The following is a 23,208-nucleotide window of genomic DNA, read 5'->3' as shown; positions in this document are numbered from 1 at the left end:
ATACTCTAAATTATACACAATTATTACAAATATTCTTAGATAATTTAAATCGCTTTTGTTTGTTTTTCATTAAAAATCATTTAAAGTTAATACACGCTATGTTAATTGATTAATACCTATATTAGTTTAAATTTGTGTTAAAAAACTAGTTGTGCTAATTTTATATTAACTATTGCCTCTTTTAGAAGTGAGATAAAATTACATAGTAAATGATATTAATTGAATTTTGGTTGGAGATACAATTCCAATTTAAATCAATATTGCAATGTATTCAGACCGGGTTCAGACGCCTTACAGGGTTAAAGATTGGACAGGTGTTTGACCCGATGACGTCATAAATAATTTAAATATAAACATGTATATTATATATAAAAATTATTATAAACATAAAAAATAATAATATCCAACTTCCCTGTGCATTTACACAGATTTTTTTAAATATATAGCATTTATATTTCTTCCATACTAACATAAATGTAGTTTGGTTGGTTGGTTAGTCTGGTCGCTATGGGCGCCCTTCTAGGCGGTCTTGGGGCGCGGTGGGCGTTATACATTGCTGTGAGGCCCGGTGGGTGGGGGCGCGAAACTGATGACCGGCGCTTCTGTCTCTTCCTGTCATACACACACATACACACATACATATGCAATTATATATATATATAATGGGACGTCCAAGGGGCTTTAAACTATAGCGGAGCGTTATGGGGAAGGCTTTGAAGCCCCCGATGCTCACGTGGCGCTTACGTGGCACTGTGGAGGGGCTTCGAAGCCCCCCACCATAACATATAGCCTTAGTGAAGTATTCTACAATACTTAATCTCGGTCATGCACTTGGGTTCAATTCCCAGCGTCCACACCATTTTTATCTTATTAAAAAAAGCCTTTTTCCGGTTCACCTGCTAGGTCACCGGGTCTGGGCCGACTGCCATCCGAAAAACCCAGCTGGGTTTTTAGAAAACAAACCAAATACCCTGACCCGACCGGTAGTCTGACCGGCCGGGCCGAGTTTCAAAACTCGGCAATATTGAACAAATACTAGAAGGATGATGAACTACGTGCATAATGTTTACAAAGGCATTGAATCTGGCTATGTTGTTTCTATTTTCTTTACTCACGTAAGATGTGGATTAAGATGATACGGCTGGCCTAAAAGCGAGCCAAATGGAGCATAGGATTTCATATGAACTTAGCTTCCGATTTCATTTTTACATGTGAATTAAAGTGAATTGACTGGCAGGATTGGGACTAGCATTTTCTTTGATGTGAACATAGGAAAAAACGTCTTATGTTTGATCGAACGATGTCATGCGTTGCAAGAACGTTGTCACGCCAAATACTAGCTTTACTATATGTTGTAATAAGAACTTTGTAAATTATAATCATTGGCGAAGCTTAGTAAGGGCTAGGGTTGGACCTAATCCTTATGTCTTTTTGCGTGGTAGTGTAAATTTCCCGGTTTTCACTTGAAAAGTTTTTACACATAGTGTATATTTATCCGTTTTTATCGGAAATTTGAGCCCCCCTCGTTTATGAATTTTTTAACAAATAGATTTTGAGCCAGACCCCCCCCCCCCCCCAATGCTCGACGTTCTCGTCCAACCTTCGCCACTAATTACAATGATATTTCATAAAAGTTGGATACATGTTATGATATTACGTTATATTATTATAGTCAACAATAAATGCAATGAAAAATGACCAAAATGACCAAGTTTACCATGTCAATTCCTTGAATAGCCCCTACAAACTAAAAATATCCTAAATGACCCATTTCTAGACGGTAGGGTCCACCAGATTAGAACTAACACTCGACAGATGACAACCTTCCATTTCTGGACCAACTGTCACCCCGACCAAAGACGGAACATACCAGGACGTAACGTATTTATTGGACAGCAACTCAAAAGATATTAATTAAAGTGACAATAATTATTTAATTTCATTTACATTAAAACAAGTACACAAATTCAATAATCGAACAAATCATTAAAATTTTGAATTTTAAAGCGAATATCCTAAGGTAAAATGTAAGGCCCCGAGCCCGAGAACCTTACCGTTGGTCGTGTTGGATTTACTCATTTACATAATTCGAAAATCAGAGTTAATTAAAACCATTTGCGGAATATAAAAGTCGAACATTCATACAACCATTAAGTACTTGTTTTAAACAAACTAACATAAGTCTTAACATAAACAACATATGAATCTTCCTTCTTCGATGCCAGTCTTCATTTATTTGCCACGTGTCTTTCCTTCAAGAAACCTATCTCATTCTATTCACCCGCGTGCATACTAAAAGTTAGCTACGCTGAGTGAGTTTTAGCTAATCAATTAACATACATTACATTCCTATCCTTACTTATACATATCCATTCGGGTCGACCGCATGAGTTCTACTCGATCCGTCTTTTTGAGCCAACTCCTAAGCCATCATTCGAGCCGACGGGGACTCGATCCCCTTACCCGGTCGAACCAAAAGATGGGACTTGGGTCAACACCCTTAGCTTCACTCGATCCAAATCGTGATCGGGTCCCTTAGTCTATTTGAACCGGTTTAGTGAACCAAACCAAAATCATTTGAACCAAACTCCAATCCATGTACACTGTTCAAACAAAACTTATTCGAATCGGGTGAACTAGTTTGTTTCGTTTTCTAATTACAAGGTTCATTTGTCTATTTTTATTTCATAATAAACAAGAAGAAGATGAATGAAAAAGGATTAGTCTATAGCATAATACTTACCTTATGGGATTTGTTTTAAGTTGAATCTTGATTCATTAGCAAATCCTAAATGATTTCCTTTTTAGATCTTGAATGAATATGAGGATAGGAATGTTTATGTATGAGAGCAGGAGGTGTGTGTGTGTGTGTAAGCGAGTTGTCTGATGATGAAATGATGAAGTGAGGATGATTAGGGTTTTAGGAATGTTTAAGACCTTAATACTCTAGGCCCTCAGGTTTTAGGCCCATAATCATTTTTAGGTCCATGAACAACCCAATGCTTATCCTTTCATATAATTACTATTTAATTGAATTAAATAACAACACACGCCATATTATTAAATAAAGACTTATAATTATTTTATTTAATAATTTCTCAAAAGTGCGGATGTTACAAGACTTCTCTCCTTAAAAAGATTTCGTCCCGGAAACATATCTATTACACAAACAAGTCAGGGAAAAACTTACTCATCTCTTCTTCAACCCTCCATGCAGCATCCGATCCTTTACGGTGTTTCCAAATCACTTTTACCAACAGTGACCTTGTGACGAAGCTGCTAATCCTCACGGTCAACTATCTCAACTGGCTTCCCGATGTAGTTCAACTATTCCTCTACCTCTATGTCCATTAAAGGTGCGCATGACGTGTTGTCAGCGAAACATTTCCTTGAGTGAGAAACATGAAAGGTGGAGTGAATCACTTCCAATTCCTCAGGTATATCGAGCTTATAAGCCACTTCTCCCAGACGGGCTATGATTCTGAACGATCCAATTGGGCTCAGCTTTCCCCTCTTTCTAAAATGAATAATCCCTTTCCAAGGCGAGACCTTAAGCATCACGTTGTCGCCGACGTTAAACTCCATCGGTCTATCTCTTTCTGACCAATCTCTCCCCCCAACATACAGAAGTTCTACAACGTTTACCATATAACATCTCGAAATGAGACATACCAATACTCGAATGGTAGCCGTTGTTGTAAAAGAATTCTGCTAAGTGAAAATGATCATCCCAACTTCCTCCAAATCTAACACGCATGCACGTAACATATCCTCAAGGGTTTGGATAGTCCGCTTAGACTGCCCATTTGTTCGAGGATGATACACCGTACTGATGTTCAGTCTCGTTCCCATCGCTTCATGGAACCTCTTCCAAAATCTAGAAGTAAAGCGGGTATCTCGGTCGGACACGATCGACAATGGCACCCCATGCTTTGCTACAACCTAACCCTAATGTGTAATATATAAAAAAGAGAAAAAAAACCTAACCCTAATGTTATTCAGCGCCGATCGCAGCCAAGGCCCCCCCCCCTGCTTGAATTTCTTCTGTCCAGCCAAGTTTGATCCGTAAAAACTTCAATTCAAGGTCGGTCTTATGATTCCCCATGTCTTTTACACCTTAATTGATCATATTAACGCGCTTATTGGTCGTTAAGGTCGAGTTTTAATGATAACAGTTTGCTGACAGATTCGTATACGTTTATTGTAGGGTCTGTAACGCGATGATAATCCATTTTTTTGATCGATTCTTGATTCCATAATGTTCTAATTTGAGTCTAGTTTCCAGAACGGTATAATAAGCAATTTTTGGACGAGATTTGAATGGTTTTTATGAATTTATAAAATCGAGTGTCAAAGCTGATGCGGGATGACGGATTCTGGTCTGTCTTCCCGACGTCATAACCTTTTTTCGACTGGTCCAAATTGGTTGGTTCTACTTCTGAAAGTTAGTATTCTGAGTTAGGAACCAAACTCAATTGGAATCGTTTAATTTGGTTCAGTAATGAATTTTATAAAAATAAAACTATTTTGTTGCGCACTGAAATAGCTGCATGTACCTTGCTGTGTTGGAGGAATTTTTATAATTTTTGTGTCCAATAGAAAAATATAATAAATTTTTTTTTATAAACCTAAGACATTTATTAAAGTCTGGTAAAAATTTAATAATTTATTTCAAATGTTATCCTATGTAATTAAATGCATCTTCGCACGCTAAAATCTACATGTTTTACTCGTTATTGATCGATAAGTTCGTTTTAGGCTTAACCGGTGGATGTTCAATTGTGTTCTTGTTGGGGCTGTTTGAAGTGAGTTTTTGCACCAAAATCTTTCTAGGTATGTCCCGTATATCATACTTAAAGATCATGTTCATAGGTGTTCGTTAAGTTGATCAACTAGTTGTAGTTTGATTGTTATGTTCGGTTGTCTAGAATTGTAGTTTGGCACGTTTAACGCGAGGGTTGAAGTGATTAACGACAAATTCAGATCGGGGAAACTTGGTTTGATGTACGGGCTGTTCAAAATTCATTTTTATAAGTTATGGGGCTGAATTGGTTGTCGGTTACTCCAACGGGTCGGTACAACGCGCAATTGTGTTTATTGAATAGTTGGTGCGTTGTACTTGCGGGTTACCAACCCATTTGACTCGTGTGGCGTCGTGTGGACTTGTTGGCTGTGATTTTATCATAATGGGTCCACACGGGGCTGAGTTGGATGTTAACGGCCTAAACGACTCCTAAACGCGCATGTTAGTGTCACCTAGTGCTCCCGGGGGCAAATTAGGAATTCTTTATTCCCGGGAGTACCTAAGGGTCATTTTGGTGAATATGAGACCTCGGGGGCTGTTGTGATTAAGTTTGATGAGGTCGAGGGTTTAGGTAACTCGAACCATGTTAGAACGTCTCGTAGGATAAACGAGTCATCTTGATGTCATTAGTATTGATTGAATGTAAACCGACAGGTGTTTGAGTTTTGGGGTTTCTTAGGGATTTTCTAACTCATGGTGAATCCGCGTCTTGTGTCAGGTGAGTTCTTGATGCCCCGTTTAACTCTTTTTAAGTTTTGGTCTAGCATGCACACCTAAACGATTTTGCTTGATGAAATGTTTTAAACTATTTTGCATAGGCTTGCTAGTATTGGTAGGCCTTGGAATGTTATAGAATGTGTGTATGTATATATATATATTTTAGAATGGCCAATATTTGACGAATGTTGTAGTCGTCTCGACTACTGAATGTTGCGTATGCCTACTTTGTGTTTGCATGCGCTGAATGTTACGTGTTTGGGTTGTACGTTTTTTCGGCCCTGAATGTTATTATTGAATGTTATATATATATATATATATATATATAGGAATGTACGTATAGAGATGTTCATACGTAAGGATGATTATTTATTGAATGTGATGACCTAACTGATGTAATTCCGTTTACAGTTTTGAAACCGTTGGAATGATTATTAAGACTTTTGTTACTTATTTAAAACTTGAACTCACTCAGCTTAAGCTGACTTTAGGTCATCACATTCAATAAATAATCATCCTTACGTATGAACATCTCTATACGTACATTCCTATATATATAAATATATAAATATATATATATATATATATTTATATATATAGGAATGTACGTATAGAGATGTTCATACGTAAGGATGATTATTTATTGAATGTGATGACCTAACTGATGTAATTCCGTTTACAGTTTTGAAACCGTTGGAATGATTATTAAGACTTTTGTTACTTATTTAAAACTTGAACTCACTCAGCTTAAGCTGACTTTGTGTGCATGTTAGTGTGAGTTTCAGGTTAAGAAGAGGATACCTTATCACTTGGACGTGCACGAAGCTACTTGGACGGTGAATGGCATACGGGATTTGAAGATTTTTTTATTAAACATTTATTTTTAAAATTTTTTTTATTAAAGATAATTATGTTGGTTTTGGGCAAAATTCCCGGGTTTTGTGAACTTATTTTGTTATTTACGATTTCCGCCGAGTTATACTCTGTGATGCTTATTTTAATGAAAAGAATTGTTTTTAAGTTTAATTATTTTTACGAGTGTTTTGAATGATTACCAACTGTGAGGTTCCCGGGGTTCGGGGCCTTACAAACCATCTTTTCTGTCTCATATTCAGCTCTTTTTGCTCGAAGTATTTCAGACTCTTATGGTCTGTATAAATAGTACACTTAGTACCATACAAGTAATGTCTCTAGATCATGAGAGCATATACTATGGCGGCTAAGTCGAGGTCATGCGTCGGGTATGTACTTTCGTGAACTTTCAATTGCCTAGAAGCATAAGCTATGACCTTCCCTCATTGCATCAACACGCAACCTTACCCTTGATGCGAAGCATCTGAACAAACTACTAAATACTCGTTACGTCGAGTAAAACAGGAATTTGAGCCTGTTTGAGCCTCTTCTTCAATTCTTCAAATGCCTCATCCTGATACTTACCCCAATTGAACACTACAGTCTTCTGGGACATAACGGTCAACGATGCGGCTATCTTGGAGAAACCTTGGATGAACCTCCTATAATAGCCAGCCAACCCTAAGAAACTGCCTATCTTTGTTGGGTTTTGCTGAGTCTACCAATTCTTTATCGCTTCAATCTTTACCGGGTCCACAGTAATTCCCTCCGGATTGATTATGTGACCTAAAAACTGCACCTCTCGTACCCAAAATGCGTATTTCAAGAACTTATCTTACAGTTGCTTAGCGTAGTCAGACTCTAATACTTCTCTCAGATGCTTAGCGTGGTCAGACTCGCTCTAATACTTCTCTCAGATGCTTAGCGTGGTCAGACTCGCTCTTCGAATAAATCAGTTTATCATCAATGAAAACGATAACCGGCTTGTCTAACATCGGCCGACATACCCTATTCATCATGTCCATAAATGCTATGGGAGCATTGGTTAGACTGAACGACATCACGAGGAACTCATAGTGTCCATATCGCGTCTGGAATGCTGTCTTAGGGATGTTTGCCTCTTTCACCTGCAAATGATGATAGCCTGATCTAGGGTCTATCCGCGAGAACCAGCTTGCACCTTGCAGCTAATCAAACAAGTCGTCAATCCGTGGCAACGGATATTTATTCTTCACTGTAAGCTTATTCAACTCACGATAATCGATGCACATACTCAGACCTCCATCCTTCTTTTTAGCGAACAACACCGGCGCACCCCATGGGGAAACACTTGGTCGTATGAAACCCTTGTCGAGGAGTTCTTGCATTTGGGACATCAGCTCTTTCATCTAGCCGTTTCTACCCTAAAGGTTTCAGGCACACGACAACATTTCATTTTTGCTAACTTACAGAATGTTACATCTACTCTATTAGCACCTGAATCAAATAAAACAGAAGCAGAAATACCATTTACTAGAAATGTACCTGTCACAACATCTGGGATATGTTTGGCCTGCTCTTGGGTTGGCATGTAGGCTCTGGTCTTTGGCCCTGACTTTTCAGCATCTCTCTTCCTACTACCCCCAGCTTCACCATCAGTACACTCTCTTGCCATAAGACCTGTTTTACCACATTTGTAACAGTCGGGTTTTGCATTACATTTATTGGCGTAATGTCCCACCTTCCCACATTTATAATAGGTATTTGATCCAAGCCTGCATTCCCCTCCATGAGGTTTTCCACATTTGTGACACACATCCGAACTAGCACCCCACTTGCACTCCCCCCCACCATGCATCTTTCCATAAGTCTTGCACGATTTCCTTTCCTACGTCTTCCGCTTCTTATCCGTGGGATTCCACATTTGTGTACCGGGCCGCTTAGCAAGGGCAACCCACTTCTTCTCCTTCTTCTCTTTCACCACAACCTCGTCCACTGCTAGGTCATCACAAACCATTTCCGCGAGGTCAACCACGGAATCGAAAGTAGCAGGTCTACTTGCCCTGACCAGTGTGCGGACGTTTTGTGGAAGTCCCCTAACATAGCACCTGATCCTTTTCACTTCAGTATTCACCATATCGGGCACCACTATAAGTCTTGACATGCGGTTGAACTCAGTGGTGTACTCGTGGCGTGTCATCTTTCCCGCCTTCAAGTTTAGGAACTTCATCTCCACCCTCTCAACTTCAGCATCAGCATATAACTTCTTCATGACAATCTCTTTCAAATCCTCCCACTTCAAGGCCTTAATCTCAGCAGGGGTCTTTCTTTACTCACTGGTTCCTCACCAAAACATTGCTTCTACCCCAAATGACTGGGTAGCATAATCCATTGGAGAGTAGCGATTGCGTCACCCACACTAGTCAGCTTCGGTGGGTCACAACCTTTGAATGACCTGTAGTTGCACCCACCTCGGCCCTGTTTCCCATCATCAACCGTCACAAAACGAACTTCACTTGACACTTCCTTCTCAGTCTCATCATCCTCCTTACTACTATCCCCTGTCTTCACAACGGTTCTTGCACGACTTTCAGTAGACTTGTCTTGTTAGAGATTTTTCATTGTAGCTGCTACTGCCTGAGTAATGGAAGCTTGAATAGCAGGGTCGAGCTGATACCCTTCATCTCGCACAGTCATGCTCATTTCTTCACCAGATTCAGTAATCGGTTCTACGGAGGGTACTCGGTTAACACGCGGCCTACCACGACGTCCCGTGCGCCCTCCTTGTCCAGCAGTCATTCTCGCTCCAGCCATTTGAATTTTAGAGGAAAAACACAAACATGGTCACTTAAGGAACTATGTAGTACAAGGATAGTAAGGCTGCAGGTAATATTAGTGGCAAGCTATGATTAGCCGCTCACTTACTCTCTGTGTCTTATACACTTCCTTTAGTGAGTCTACTTGTGCTAGATTCTATTTATAGCAGTTAGTTAGTCAAACATTTCAAACCTAAACAAGCAATTCTATTTATAACAATCTGAATAACTTTCTTACTTATCACTACATTTTACGCGAAGTAATCATGTATTAAGATTGCTTGAGTGACACATGGCATTCTCAGAGTGGCATCTTCATTCTTTCTTTCACTTGGTCCCATTCTCTATTCGAGTCTAAGCATATAGGATGCTTATTCTCTCGAACTTATGCTTTGATACCAACTTGTAAGGCCCTGAGCCCGGGAACCCTACCGTTGGTCGTGTTGGATTTACTCATTCACATAATTCAAAAATCAGAGTTAATTAAAACCATTTGCGGAATATAAAAGTCAGATATTCATACAACCATTAAGCACTTGTTTTAAACAAACTAACATAAGTCTTAACATAAACGTAAACAACATGTGAATCTTCCTTCTTTGATGGCAGTCTTCATTTATTTGCCACGTGTCTTTCCTTCAAGCAACCTATCTCATCCTATTCACCCGCGTGCATACTAAAAGTCAGCTATGCTGAGTGAGTGCTAGCTAATAAATTAACATACGTTACATTCATATCCTTACTTATACGTATTCGGAGATACGTATTTCGTATTTTACTTACTAATATTTCTTTCATACACACTTACTATAACAAACCTTAAACACAACACACACACACACACATATATATATATAATCAAAAGGAAATAATCAAAAGAAGTGAAGAAATAAGATGGAAAAGAGAAGAAATAAAATAAAAGGAAGAAAGGAGAAAGTAAAGGAAGTAGAAATTCCATCCCACATTGGGGGAGGAAAGAAAATAGAAGGCTTCCACCATGGTATAAATAAGAATTCTAATTCTTGTCCCACATCGCTAGATTATAAAACTTGTAAGCTCTTTATGAGGAAGAGAGCTCACATGATAATATTCTTATGTGCCAAATCACACCAGTAGTCCTAGCGGAGGTTGCGAAGCAACCGACACGCACGGGCTCGGGCTCGGGCGAAGTGCGATGGGCGCAATGTGGTGCTTTGATGGCGCACTTTGCACCTCGCATCGCCGCTTAAGGGCCACCTTAGTATTTTTGTTCCTTCGCGCGACGCGAAGATATTCTTCATGCGACGCGATGTGAAAGTCACGCAACGATGACACGTTACCTGACACGTGTCAAGCCACGTGGCATAGCTAGGGCTGACTCGACAACCCTACATCTATTTCGTACGACGCGAAGAAACCTAATTTCAAGTATAAATAGGTTGGGATTCTGGACTTCACAAATCGTCTAAAAAATATGATCTTTCTCACTATTGAATATTAAGAAGTCGATATAATACCCAAGTAGTTGTAACGATACCTCTCCGATTGAAAGGAACTTATATACACGAATCCAAAAGCTCTACCTAATCATGGTAAGACATTGTGCCATCGTGTAAAGTTTCATGTCTCGTGATTATCGTTATGATTATAGGTTTATACTAACATAGATATACTGCATTATGTTTAATCTAGGTTCTTAACATCAGAAGGCTTGTTAAATATAAACTTGCAAGGTGAGACATTCGAGTTTTGCACAACTCACATTTGTGTGAGACAACTGATTTTTCAATACTGTCATGATGCTTTTCTAACCCATTAAACTCATGGCAGATAGTCCAAATATTCTCAAATATATTTTCAAAGGATTTTAATTGCATTACTGTGATTAAGTCTCTGTAGACTTACGGGATGGTTACTACTGGTATTGTGGGGGGGGGGATTTGTATACAAGGCTTGCCTACTGGGCTATTACACGTTACTTATTGGACAAGTTTTAGCCAATAAGTAATATGACCACAGTCACAGATACGGTCGAATGACAAGTACCTTTCGGTAATTTGTAAGAAGGCAGATGTAAAAACATCTTAATGCTGTAACTGTAAAATGTGTCATTTATAAGTAAATGTACTCACCAGTATTTCCTGCTGATCAAATATTTTTAAACATGTTTCAGGTGACTTGTTAGAGACAAAGGAATGATGTCTGCGGGCTTCCAGCTTAAATAAGTGACTTGTAACCAGAATAAAGAAACATGTTTTGTAAATTAGGGTTTATCCCTATAAAACCTATGTTTGTATAAAAATGGGTTTTTAATCCCAGTTTATGAAAAAGGAATTATAGTGTTTTTATAACTCTGATTATTTTTCCTAACTACGATTCTGATGAAATATCCGCTGCAAATTATTTTAATAAACACTAATACCACCACTCAACGTTCACGGCTCCACGTCCGGGGTATAGGGGTCGGGGCTGTGACACTTACCTACATTCACGCATACTTACATACTTTCTTTCATATTATATATGTACATAACGTCTTTCTTTATCATTTCTATACTGACATTACTTTCATATTACTTCTTTGTTTTAAAGAGCATTTCGCCTTACATACCTCGGATATTATAAGGGTCTGGCACCCTACATACCTCAGAAATTATAAGGGTCCGGAACCCTACGTACCTCGGATATTATTAGGGTCCGGTACCGTCCATACCTCGGATATTATTAGGGTCCGGTACCCTTTTTTCGTACCATACAACCATGCGTGTCTCGCTTTCCGACCATGCAACCATACCTTCATTACATATCTTTTATTACATATAAGTTTACATAAATATATATAACTACGCACATACTGATCAGTCATTCTATATCGTTCACATACATACACAAACACACATCTAATATACACTTACCACCCAAGGTAAGTGTATTATCTAACACATCGTAATATGCATACAGCCTCAAAAACATAACACAGAAAGGGGGCTAGAACTCACCTGTAGACCGTTCCTCTCCAAATTAATAGTGATGCCTTTTTTCAATCGGGCACGGATAACTGTTTAATAGTTACATGTATTAATTCTTTACCTTAAATACCGTTCACGTTATTAAGTTAACGATACCGAACTTTCTTAGTTTAACGACTCTTAACGAATCAAACTTACCATTTAACGAAACAGATCTTTATTAGTTTAACGAAAAACCAAACTTTATTAGTTTAACGAAAACCAAACCGATCCTTATAGTTAATTGTTCCTTAACGAATCCAGGTTTCGGGTCAAGTTCTCATCCCAATCGACCCTAGCCCTTTTATTTGGGCCGAGTTCCTTATATTCAAGTTGAATGGTGATTTGGGTCGAGCACCGTAGGTCTCACTCGAGTAAACTATTGAGCCGATAATAATATTCCAGTCGAGCCGAGCACTCGAGCCATTTCCTTTGATTTCCCAGTAGACTCATTTGAGTCGACTTACTCTTCTTCCAGTCGAACTAAATTCGGGCCGAATACTCCTTCCATTTGAATCGACCGATTTGGGTTGACTCTAATCATTCAAGTTGACTTGAAATGAGTCGAGTATCCAATCAAGCCGACCTCATGGATCCAATCGAACCGACTCTTTGAGTCAACTCCCTTGTTCCATTCGGATCGACCATATGAGTTCCATTCGATCCGTCCTTTTGAGCCGACTCCTAAGCCATCATTCGAGCCGACGGGGACTCGATCCCCTTACCCGGTTGAGCAAAAAGATGGGACTTGGATCAACACCCTTAGCTTCACTCGATCCGAATCGGGATCGGGTCCCTTAGTCTATTTGAACCGGTTTGGGTTCGAACTCCGTGATTCACTTGAACCGAACCAAAATCATTTAAACCGAACTCGAACCCATGTACACCGTTCAAACAAAACTTATTCGAATCAAGTGAACTAGTTTGTTTCGTTTTCTAATTACAAGGTTCATTTGTCTATTTTTATTTCATAATAAACAAAATGAAGATGAATGAAAAAGGATTAGTCTATAGAATAATACTTACCTTATGGATTTGTTTTAGGTTGAATCTTGATTCACTACCAAATCCTAAATAATTCCATTCTTAGATCTTTAATGAATAGGAGGATAGGTGTGTTTGTGTATAAGAGCAGGAGGTGTGTATGTGTACGTGAGTTGTCTGATGATAATGATGATGAAATGATGAAGTGAGGATGATTAGGGTTTTAGGAATGTTTAAGACCTTAAATATTCTTGGCCCATAATCATTTTTAGGTCCATATAGAACCCAAAGCTTATCCTTTCATATTAGTACTATTTAATTGAATTAAATTACGACACACGCCATATTATTAAATAAAGACTTATATTATTTTATTTAATAATTTCTCAAAAGTGCGGATGTTACATAAAACTAATGTCTCCGGTCTTGAACAAAATCAACTACTTGTACCTATAGCATGTATAAAAATAGGGTTCCTCAAAATGAATGTTGGTGAGAATACATAAATTAGTTATATATATATATGTGTGTGTGTGTTTAAGTTCAGGAGAGAAGTCAAGTTATTGTGAGAAGTCCATTCAACCAATCAGATTTTTAGTTTTTTTATTTTCTTCTAATTAAATGTGGAGGTAGTATAGTAAATGGACAAATGTAATTTATATGGAAACATTTCATTATTAACATGTTTATTATATTAACATAACTTTAAATCAAGATGGCCAACCGTACTCATGAAATCAAAATCCCAGATATTTATTGTTATCTACATCAAACAAAATCAATTCTTTAATTCAAAACCAGATAATGATCGCGTCCTTGAAAACAATAATCTTCCTATATTAAGACCTGTACATATTTTCCGATCGTTTGTATTGAACTCCATCTTGATTCACCACAATTTATCATCAAAGAATGCCTTCACTAAACCTATTTTTGGCGTAGATTGACATGGTAATTATTAGAATTCCATAATCAGTTTCATTCAATTTAGGTTTTGTATCCTAATTAATTCAAAACTTTACAATTACTTATAATAATGATGAAAATAGTAAACCATGATTTTTAGTATTCATGTTACTGATTTTTTTTTTGTGTCCTTATTCCTTTTTTAGCATGATATTATATCAATTCCATTACTTGTTGAGTATCATTAGTTTTATGAACGTGATTTGAATTTATTTGTAAAGGATCAAAACTAATAACTTGTACATGTTCTATATAAACCACTCATTACCTGCACTATACATCATTACCTACATTATACAGTTTTTTAAATTTCTTTGAAGCAGTAGATAACTCGTCAACCTCTAAGCACACTGTGTCCATGAGCCAGTCAACATCACATTGTGAAGGTTTTTTCGTTGATCAATTCAATTTTGAAATTATGTTGATAACAGTTTATTTTTGGTCATACTAGTCTGTGTAGTTTATTCTTGTTGTTTGTTTAAATTAGTACCATTAGTCATGTTATTGTTTATGTTTTTATAGTATGTGTAGGTTAGTGATATACGCGTGTGTAGGTTATTATAATGTCCTTGTTTGCTTATGGGTTTGTATAGGTTACTGTTGATGTTTTATGGTAAGTGCAGGTTGTTGTTGATGTTTTTATAGTATATGTAGGTTTGTGATTTTTGTAATTAAGGTTTTAGTGTTTTAACGTAGTATGTGCATGTTGTTGATATAAAGTAATTGCAGGTTGTTTTTTTGATGTTTTTATAGTATATTTAGGTTCGTGATTATTCGTGTGTAGGTTATTTAAACGCCCTTGTTTCCTTATGTTTTTTTGTAGGTTGTTGTTGACGTTTTGTAGTATGCTTAGGTTATTGTTGATGTTTGTAAATTAGATGTAGGTTAGTGACTACATGTGTTTTTATTCCATAGGAATCAAACCAAATTATAATTGGGAATTTTTTTACCTTTCTAAAGTTACGTCTGTTGATATTTTATTTTGTTTTATGTTTTTGTTATACATTTTCAACAACATCTACGGTTCTTACCAACACCATACAAAGTTCTCCAGTCATTAACAATGCATCCATCAGTGACACAAGCTCGTAGCAAGATATTAGTAATGAACGTAAGAACAGAACTCAAAGTTATTTTTTTAATATAATTAAGACTTATCATTCTAATTGTTTTTTTATTTTTTTCCAATGTTTTAGAGACGGTGGAACCTAATTTTTACTTCTCCCTGGACGGAACAAAGTATTGGATCCTGAGGATCACCACATCTGAAACCCCTAAAAAAGACGCAACATTTAACCATTGGGAAGATGTTGTCACAATTACAAATCCTACGCAGAGAAAGCCGGTTTTGATATCAGGATCTCAACCAAAACCTACACAAATGGTGTTCCTTCGCATAGCTACATTGTTTGCTCGAGAAGTGGTAAGCGGCGTTTCAAACCAATTGACACAGCAAATGCCGAAGCATCTTCAAAGCAACACAACACAAAGAGTAAACGTACCAATTGCGGTGCATGTATAAGAGTTAACATTAAAGTAGTAGAGGGCTTAGAAACATACACTTTATATCACTTTAATGAACCCCATAATCATAGGCATGTCAGTGAGCATAATATGGACCTAACTAGAGGTAAAAGACAACTAGATTTCTCATATAAGGAGTTCATTCAAGGTCTCCAATCAATGGGGTTTGGTCCAACAAAAGCTCATTGTGTCCAAAGCTCTTTGAAGAGTGGCCAACAACTTGTACGAGGAACTAAGGATGACTGGAAGAACCATATTCGAGATGTTAGGTGTTATATTGCAGACAGGGACGCACAGATGGTTATCAATAAATTAAGTAATAGCAGCCTCCATTTCAAAAACAACTTTTTCAAGTACCTTGCTGATGCAGGAGAGCTAAGAAATATGTTTTGGGCGAATGATATATTCAAAAGCAACTACAAGTTATTTGGCGATGTGTTAGCATTCGACGCTACTTACCATACTAACAGGTTACTTTCAACATTATTATGTATGATAGATTCAATAAACTCCATTAATTAATTTATTAATGGCATCATTTATTATTGTAGGTATTCCATGATTTTTGTCCCCTTCATGGGTGTTGATTGCCATAAAAAATGTGTCATGTTTGGGGCATGGTTAATATATAACGAGACAATTGACTCATATAAAAGGTTATTGAAGGTCTTCATCAAGGCTCATGGAAAGCAGCCTCAGTTGGTTTTGACAGACCAAGATCCGGCTACAAAGCAGGCTGTGTCTGCCGTTTTGACAAATTCACATCACAGGCTATGCATGTGGCATGTGACCGATAAAATCCCTGTGAAGGTAATTACATTATGCATCCTCAACATATTGAACTTAACAGACAATATAAACGACTTCCAAAACCATAATTTATATAATAAATAGACAAATGTAGGAACCTACAGAATGTAGGAACATATATTAACTGATAACACTCAATTTGCAACTTGTCATTGTATTAGATTTTTAACGTCAAGTCATTTTGCACCTTATAAACAGTTGCTACATGCATCTTGACTTCCTAATAAAATTCACATTAGATACTTATTTTATAACATACTACACATGCATCCTACATGGACACTCTTTAATAACTGTGTTTTTCTCTAGCTCATTTAAAAGTTTTATTAACACTAACTTACTTCATACACAGCTTAAAGGAGAAATGGAGCGTAATAATGAGATAAAATCTCGTGTTCATAAGCTTGTATGGAACGTCTTCATAAAGCTAGAGACCTTTGAACACAGATGGCATGAAATGATCAACGACTACGATTTATCCGGTAACAAGTGGTTGACTGACATGTACGCTATATGTCAGCAACGGGTCCCTGCTTACTTCAGAGAGTTACCCATGTGTTGTTTAATGAAAACGACATCTCGATGTGAGAGTTCTAACTCACAGTTCAAGGTCTATTCTAGTGAAGGCAGCACACTTGTTCAGTTCATGCTTAGCTTTGAACAAGCTTTGAACGCTCAACGTTTCGTTCAACGACAATTGTAGTACGATACTACGACAACGTCACCTCCGATGTTGACCCAGTTACCATTTGAACTTCATGCTTTGCAAGTGTACATAGAAACTATTTTCAAAGATGTTCAAGAAAAGATCTACAAAGGTCTTTATCGTTGCTCCTGTGAGCGAGTCGAGTATGTTTACGAAACGAAGATTCACTTTGTTAAGCATACCAACAAAGATAAAAGATTGGTTGGTGAGTTTAAGGTATTGTTCCACCAACGTTAACCATTTGTCATATTTACACATTCTCATATTTTACTGTACCAATAACTATCGTATTGTCTTATGTAGGTAACTAACAACACAGAAGAAAACTCATTTAAATGTTCGTGTATGCTGTTTACTCGAATTAGCTACCTTTGCAAACATTTATTTTGCGTGTTCAAGGCAAATCTTATTGAGAAAATACCCGATAGGTACATTCATACGCGCTGGAAGAATGATGTATTATCATCTTACTTGTTCAACATTGAATACCGATACGATGTTCATCTTGATGAAAAGTCTAAACTACGACATGAGTTTCTCAATTTAACCAACCTATGCGCTGATCGTGCACGTGGGGACATAGGCGTACTTCAAGATATGGTTTCCCAGATGACAAAACTGAAGGACAAGATATGGCAAGGCATTCCCAATGAACCTTCATGTAACAAGTCAACCATAATACAAGATTTGCTTTGAGTGACAGAACCTAAAATTATATCTGTAACCACACCGAAGGGAATATGAACTAAGGGTTCCGGTAAACCCAGGCGTAAGATTGGGCCTGGCAAGAAGGCTAAAAAGAAAAACATGAAGAAACACAAAAGGGAGTGTAAGAAGTGTAAAAAGTTTGTGCGCGACCATGATTCTCGCAACTGTGAGAAAGTTCGAAAGGCAAAGGAGCTGAGAGGGAAATTACGGAGAGAAAACGGCATTTACGAAGACAGCTCAGACAATAAGGGAACCACAGATGACGAAAACGGTTCAGAAGATGAGGAAGAGGAATACTACTCGTTGAGTTATGATTAATTTGTCATTTTTTCCACTACAATGCTTTGGTAAAACAATAAGTCGTGTGTTTTTTTATCCGCATAAAGTAAAGCCTTTTTAAGGTATAGACTATATTCATTCTTGTTTTCCACATTTTTAAACAATAAACTTTATTTACAAACTTTACATTTTCTACCAGAACGTTTGGTACTTTTTTAATACCCCTTAAATATTTTTTTCATTTACCATTTTAAAGCAGCGAAGCAGTACACAGGTATAATATGATGTTTGTATTAACTCGGTATCCTTCTTTTTGTTGGTGCTATACCTACACATGATGACAAGTCCTGTGTAGGAGCTTTCCATCTTTTTTTCTCGTGAAACTTACTGTCAATTCAGATACCTAAGTCATTCCTACATATGGTGCTGCCATGTTTTTGCGTGGCCATTCCACATAACACTTATTGTCTACGATAATCCTACACACATTGAAACCAACTTGTTAACCGCATTAACTTAAAATTTCTTTTCAACTTTAAGTCCAACCATCTGAAATGGCTTTTAAAACTCTTATTCTTTTTTGTTACCAATAAGCAATAACTCACAACAACCTATATTCTTCGCTCATTCAAACCAAACATATTATATACCCCTGTGTAGGTACTTTGCATTTGTAGGCAGATTTGCTGTAAATTTGTTTTCTTGCAACCTGAAATCTAGTGCAAAACCAAACAGTACACATAGAAGGAATCTGGCACAACACGTCATCACATTAACTTCAGATAAATTTAACACAATAAACCACTTCTCTCACAACATATATAATAAAGATAAGGTTACCACCAAAAAATCTTTCTTGTACGATTTGTCCAACGTTTTACCGAAACACAAAATAAAGTTAAACTGAGATAATAAAAAAAACAAACTAAGCGACCAATACCAACATTTTACCAAAACATCCTTCACACTAGTTTTTTCTTGCAAACAAAAAACCCACCTCACTCAGAATTTATAACTTCCCAAATGGCGTCCCTTTTCTTGTTAATGTTTGACAACAAGATCTTCGCTGCATACTTAACCCTTAAACTTTCAACCTGCTTCTTTTGTGTCCTAAAATCTTATTCAGCCCACAATCCCAATCTTTTTTCCCCATGAACGTCTCCCCCCGCATAAGACATACGCCAGCATCTTCATAGTTTTTTCCTGTCTGCCATTTTAACTCCAACCTGGTGGGGATTAGTGAATAGATCGACCCTACTCTCGGATGTCCAACACCCCTTAGGTAGTTGACAAAAGCCCGTTTCTGCCAAATATAATATCAAATTTAAACAACTATTCGATTAATATAAACAACAATCAGCATACTCACACAGGCAAATGATGCTTACCAAAACGGAAACTATTTTCATCGTGTCGTTCAAGTAATCGGCATCCTTAGCCTTCATTGCTATTTTATTCCTTTTTCTCTTGTCCGGATTAACACTATCAATTACCACAATTGCCATATTCTATATATCAAAACAAAGGAGATAATGATGATCAACTGATTTGATTGGGAAGAATATCATCTCATACGGCTTCAGATTTATTCCACTTCTATCTCCCGTCATCACACACGATATGTTGTTTCTCATAATAACTTCAACTGCTTTCTCTAAAATTCTCTCAAACCCTACATTTCCTTCCGTCTATTATACATACAAATAACAAACCAACTTCATTCGTATAATATTCACGCATATTAAAACGTTAACAACTAAACAGGAGATTAAATTTAACTTACTATAACAATGCATCCACAAAACAGCCGATACAATCCCTCGCTTCTCCTCTTCATTGTTTAGCACTAACGATCAGCATTCCACAATATTATTATTAATGTTCACTTATGGCTGAAAGCTTTCAAACCATGATTGAAACGCACTACAGCCTTCCCTGGTATGGAAAATCAACTCCCTACAAAAATATAAAATACATTTTAACTTACTTTTATCGGTTACATACATGACTAAAACATTCACTTACATTTCTGGCCCTCCAATCCTCCACAGGTATTGCCAAACTGTCTCATCCTTGTCCTCCTTTTTCTTTATATCAACCGGCCTATCCGCATATGGTGATCTGCAAGCATAACCAACTCGTGCAACCCTTTTCGGCCTATCCACCACAGTAGCTTTCCCTTTAAGCCTACCTGCCAGAACAATTAGTGGTACTTCATCACTTTCACTGTCAATACCTACACCTAGCCTAACTACATCTGGTGTCCTACACACCATCTTACCTCCAACATCAACTTCACCTCCCCCCCCCCCCAAAACATCAGCCCCCTGTTTTACGCAAAAAGCTCCCCCTTCTTGGGTTAACCCCATACTGAATGAAGGAACATGACCTACTACTATTTCTGGGGCTACAGGGTGGTCACTTCTTTTCACCTGTACTGCGTCACATTTTTTAAACACCTGTTCCAACCACTCCTCGTCGTGCCAAATTTGCGACAACTCTTCTTGGGGGGCACTCAACGGTTTCCCGACGACAGATTTATACCTTTCGCACAATTTAATTACGTCATCATTTTCTGACTTGTTATTCATCACATCACCGACAATGCCCTCGAACTCTCTTTTCCCTTCGGAAATCACATTTAGCAAATACTCCATGTGTTTCACTTGTTCCTACACAGTATTAAAAAAATCCGTAAGCTTCCTTCACATACTTATTTCATCCAATACATCATGGTATGACATACTTACCTTCACATTACCTTCACATTACCACCCGCAACACCAACACCTTCATCGACGATAACGTTCTCACTTCCCGAATTATTCCCTTCATCAACTACCTGATTCCTTAATTATCCCTACACCGGATGCAATAAAACCATAACTTATGACCACATATTTTTAAGCGTTATACATTAGCAAATGAGAAACAAGCTTGCACTTACCACACCCATCGCAACACCTACATCAACGGCCTCAATAGCCTTCCCACCACTCTTCGTAGCCCCTTCATCAGCTCCTTCATTACCTAGTTTTTCCTACACGTATGAATAACAATTTATTATAGAAATAGGTTTACCATATAACATAAAAAAAGAAAATTTTAACAGATTCTACGCAATGATTCACATCAGCCTTACATTTGCATCACGGATGGCAACACCCACAACATCACCTATGTCAACATTCTCACTACTCTTCTCCTGCCCTTCACCAAATAAGCCTCTAATCTTCCCTTTTCGAAAACCACCAGAGTTAAGTTCTTTTTCCTGTCTGTCTTTCAGCTTCTCAAAATTCCATTCTTCTAAAGCCATCTTTGTCCTCACACCACTTATACCACTACAACTAGTTGCATCCACATAAAATAACTACAACAAAGGAAACACAAAACATGATTAAATAACCTTAGTAACAAGTTAAAGGTAAATTATATTCTACTGTTCACATTCAACTAACCGTTAGAATAGTAACTGGTCCTAGGAAGTAATCATCAGGATCTTCCCTTTTCCATTTATCCTTACACTCTTTCAAAATCCTGTGCACTAGCTCGCACCAATCCAATTTCTTTAACTCTATATTCTCCTTGAAGAACGAAAGGTAGGACATTATACATTTTCTATTTTTTTGACATTCAATCATGGTTGTGATGAACAACATCACAAAGTCCAACTAGAACATCCAATCCACGTTGTCATACATTTCTAGTCTATTGGCTATGATTTGTGAACTCACTTCCTTCACACCCTGATGAACAAATCTCCACTTCTTGCTAATATATTTTTCACCTTTTCAGTCTTCAACTCTCTCTATTCTAACCCCTCCAATTGGTAAACCTGTCATCTTATGTATCCGCTCCTTGGTTATGTCGATGCTATCATGTTCAACTTTTATGCTCATCGTTGCACTATCAAACTGGTCAACAACATAGTTCGCTAACATCGATGGGATACCTGCAACATTTAGACACACCAGTCTTCCAAAACCCCACTCGATAACCGCATTTCTCTATTTTCTTGACAAACTTTGCAACCCACTCCACAACGATCGCGGTGACGATCGCGTCCTTAGACTAGGCATTCCACTGTCTTTGTTTTTTTTAGTACACTTATTTTTGTTAATCTTTTCTACCTTTGATTTGTACAAAATCATCATCGTCTTGAACACATTGTTTCCTCTCCCAACTACTTTTGTGTTATCACCAACATTACCTCTACTTCTTTTTTTAGCACGCTCGCTACTTGAGTCATTTGTATTAACTTTAGAGTTGTCACCTTCAACACCTGTAGCAATATGTCAATCATTATCGTATGTGCAGTCAACTCGTTAAAATGCCTTATTAATCCTACATTTTTGCACACTCTCCTAATTTTAACCTATACTTTATTATTACATGCAACAATTATAACATGCATCAGGAAGCTTTGTTCACTACTATCCTACATACTATTAGCATGCACCAACTACGGTAACATACCCTAATTTTTCACTCAAAATCAAAAAAATACCACCCTACATAAACAAAAGATGCACAAACTACTACACAACTTGATATACCCATCAACAAATACCTACATTGTTCAGGAAATTTTAACAAGTTTAACTACCTTCATTTGCTACCACTTTCTCAGCTAAAATCCCCACTAAAATTTATAAACATAAAAAACACAAAAGATTTGTTAAAATAACTTTAAAAAGAATACATTTTCTTCTCTTGTTACCAGGTTTGCTATTGAAATCATTTTTAGCAACATTAGCTTTCTGACCATCAACGCCTGCATCAGTTAAAAAAAAATTTAACGTACAATCAGAAAACTAGTTGCCACAATAAAGCCATAGGCAACATACATTACCCACTACATTTAGTCTACACCTTATTACCTAAACTTAAGATATACTTCACTCAATCACCGGGTTATCAAAAAGTTATCAATTCAACACAGACATCGTTAATAATTCCTACGCACCACTATTAGCAGTTAGTATTCAACTTTTCGACGCAACACAAGTACTACCATACTTGCGTAACCCATGTTAACTAACACAGACCCACACATAGTGTATCATTAATCTTCAC

At 37.3% G+C, this 23,208-nt stretch overlaps 1 protein-coding gene across 1 annotated transcript; it reads left to right on the top strand.

Annotated features, from left to right (window-relative positions):
- Nucleotides 1-15,719: 15,719 nt before the first annotated feature.
- On the top strand, nt 15,720-17,841 carry LOC143597724 (protein FAR1-RELATED SEQUENCE 5-like). Its single transcript, XM_077076141.1, has 5 exons — nt 15,720-16,099; nt 16,181-16,439; nt 16,792-17,049; nt 17,143-17,361; nt 17,449-17,841. Exons 1-5 carry the CDS (start codon nt 15,720-15,722, stop codon nt 17,839-17,841), a joined length of 1,509 nt encoding a protein of 502 aa, XP_076932256.1.
- The last annotated feature ends 5,367 nt before the right edge of the window (nt 17,842-23,208 follow it).

The sequence above is a fragment of the Bidens hawaiensis genome, unplaced genomic scaffold (assembly GCF_021521415.1).
Source record: "Bidens hawaiensis isolate Kalapana, Puna unplaced genomic scaffold, B.hawaiensis_p1.1 tig00048941_1, whole genome shotgun sequence".
NCBI classification, from domain to species: Eukaryota; Viridiplantae; Streptophyta; class Magnoliopsida; order Asterales; family Asteraceae; genus Bidens; species Bidens hawaiensis.
Note: the sequence above shows the minus strand (reverse complement) of the source record. Positions and strands in the feature narration are given on the sequence as shown.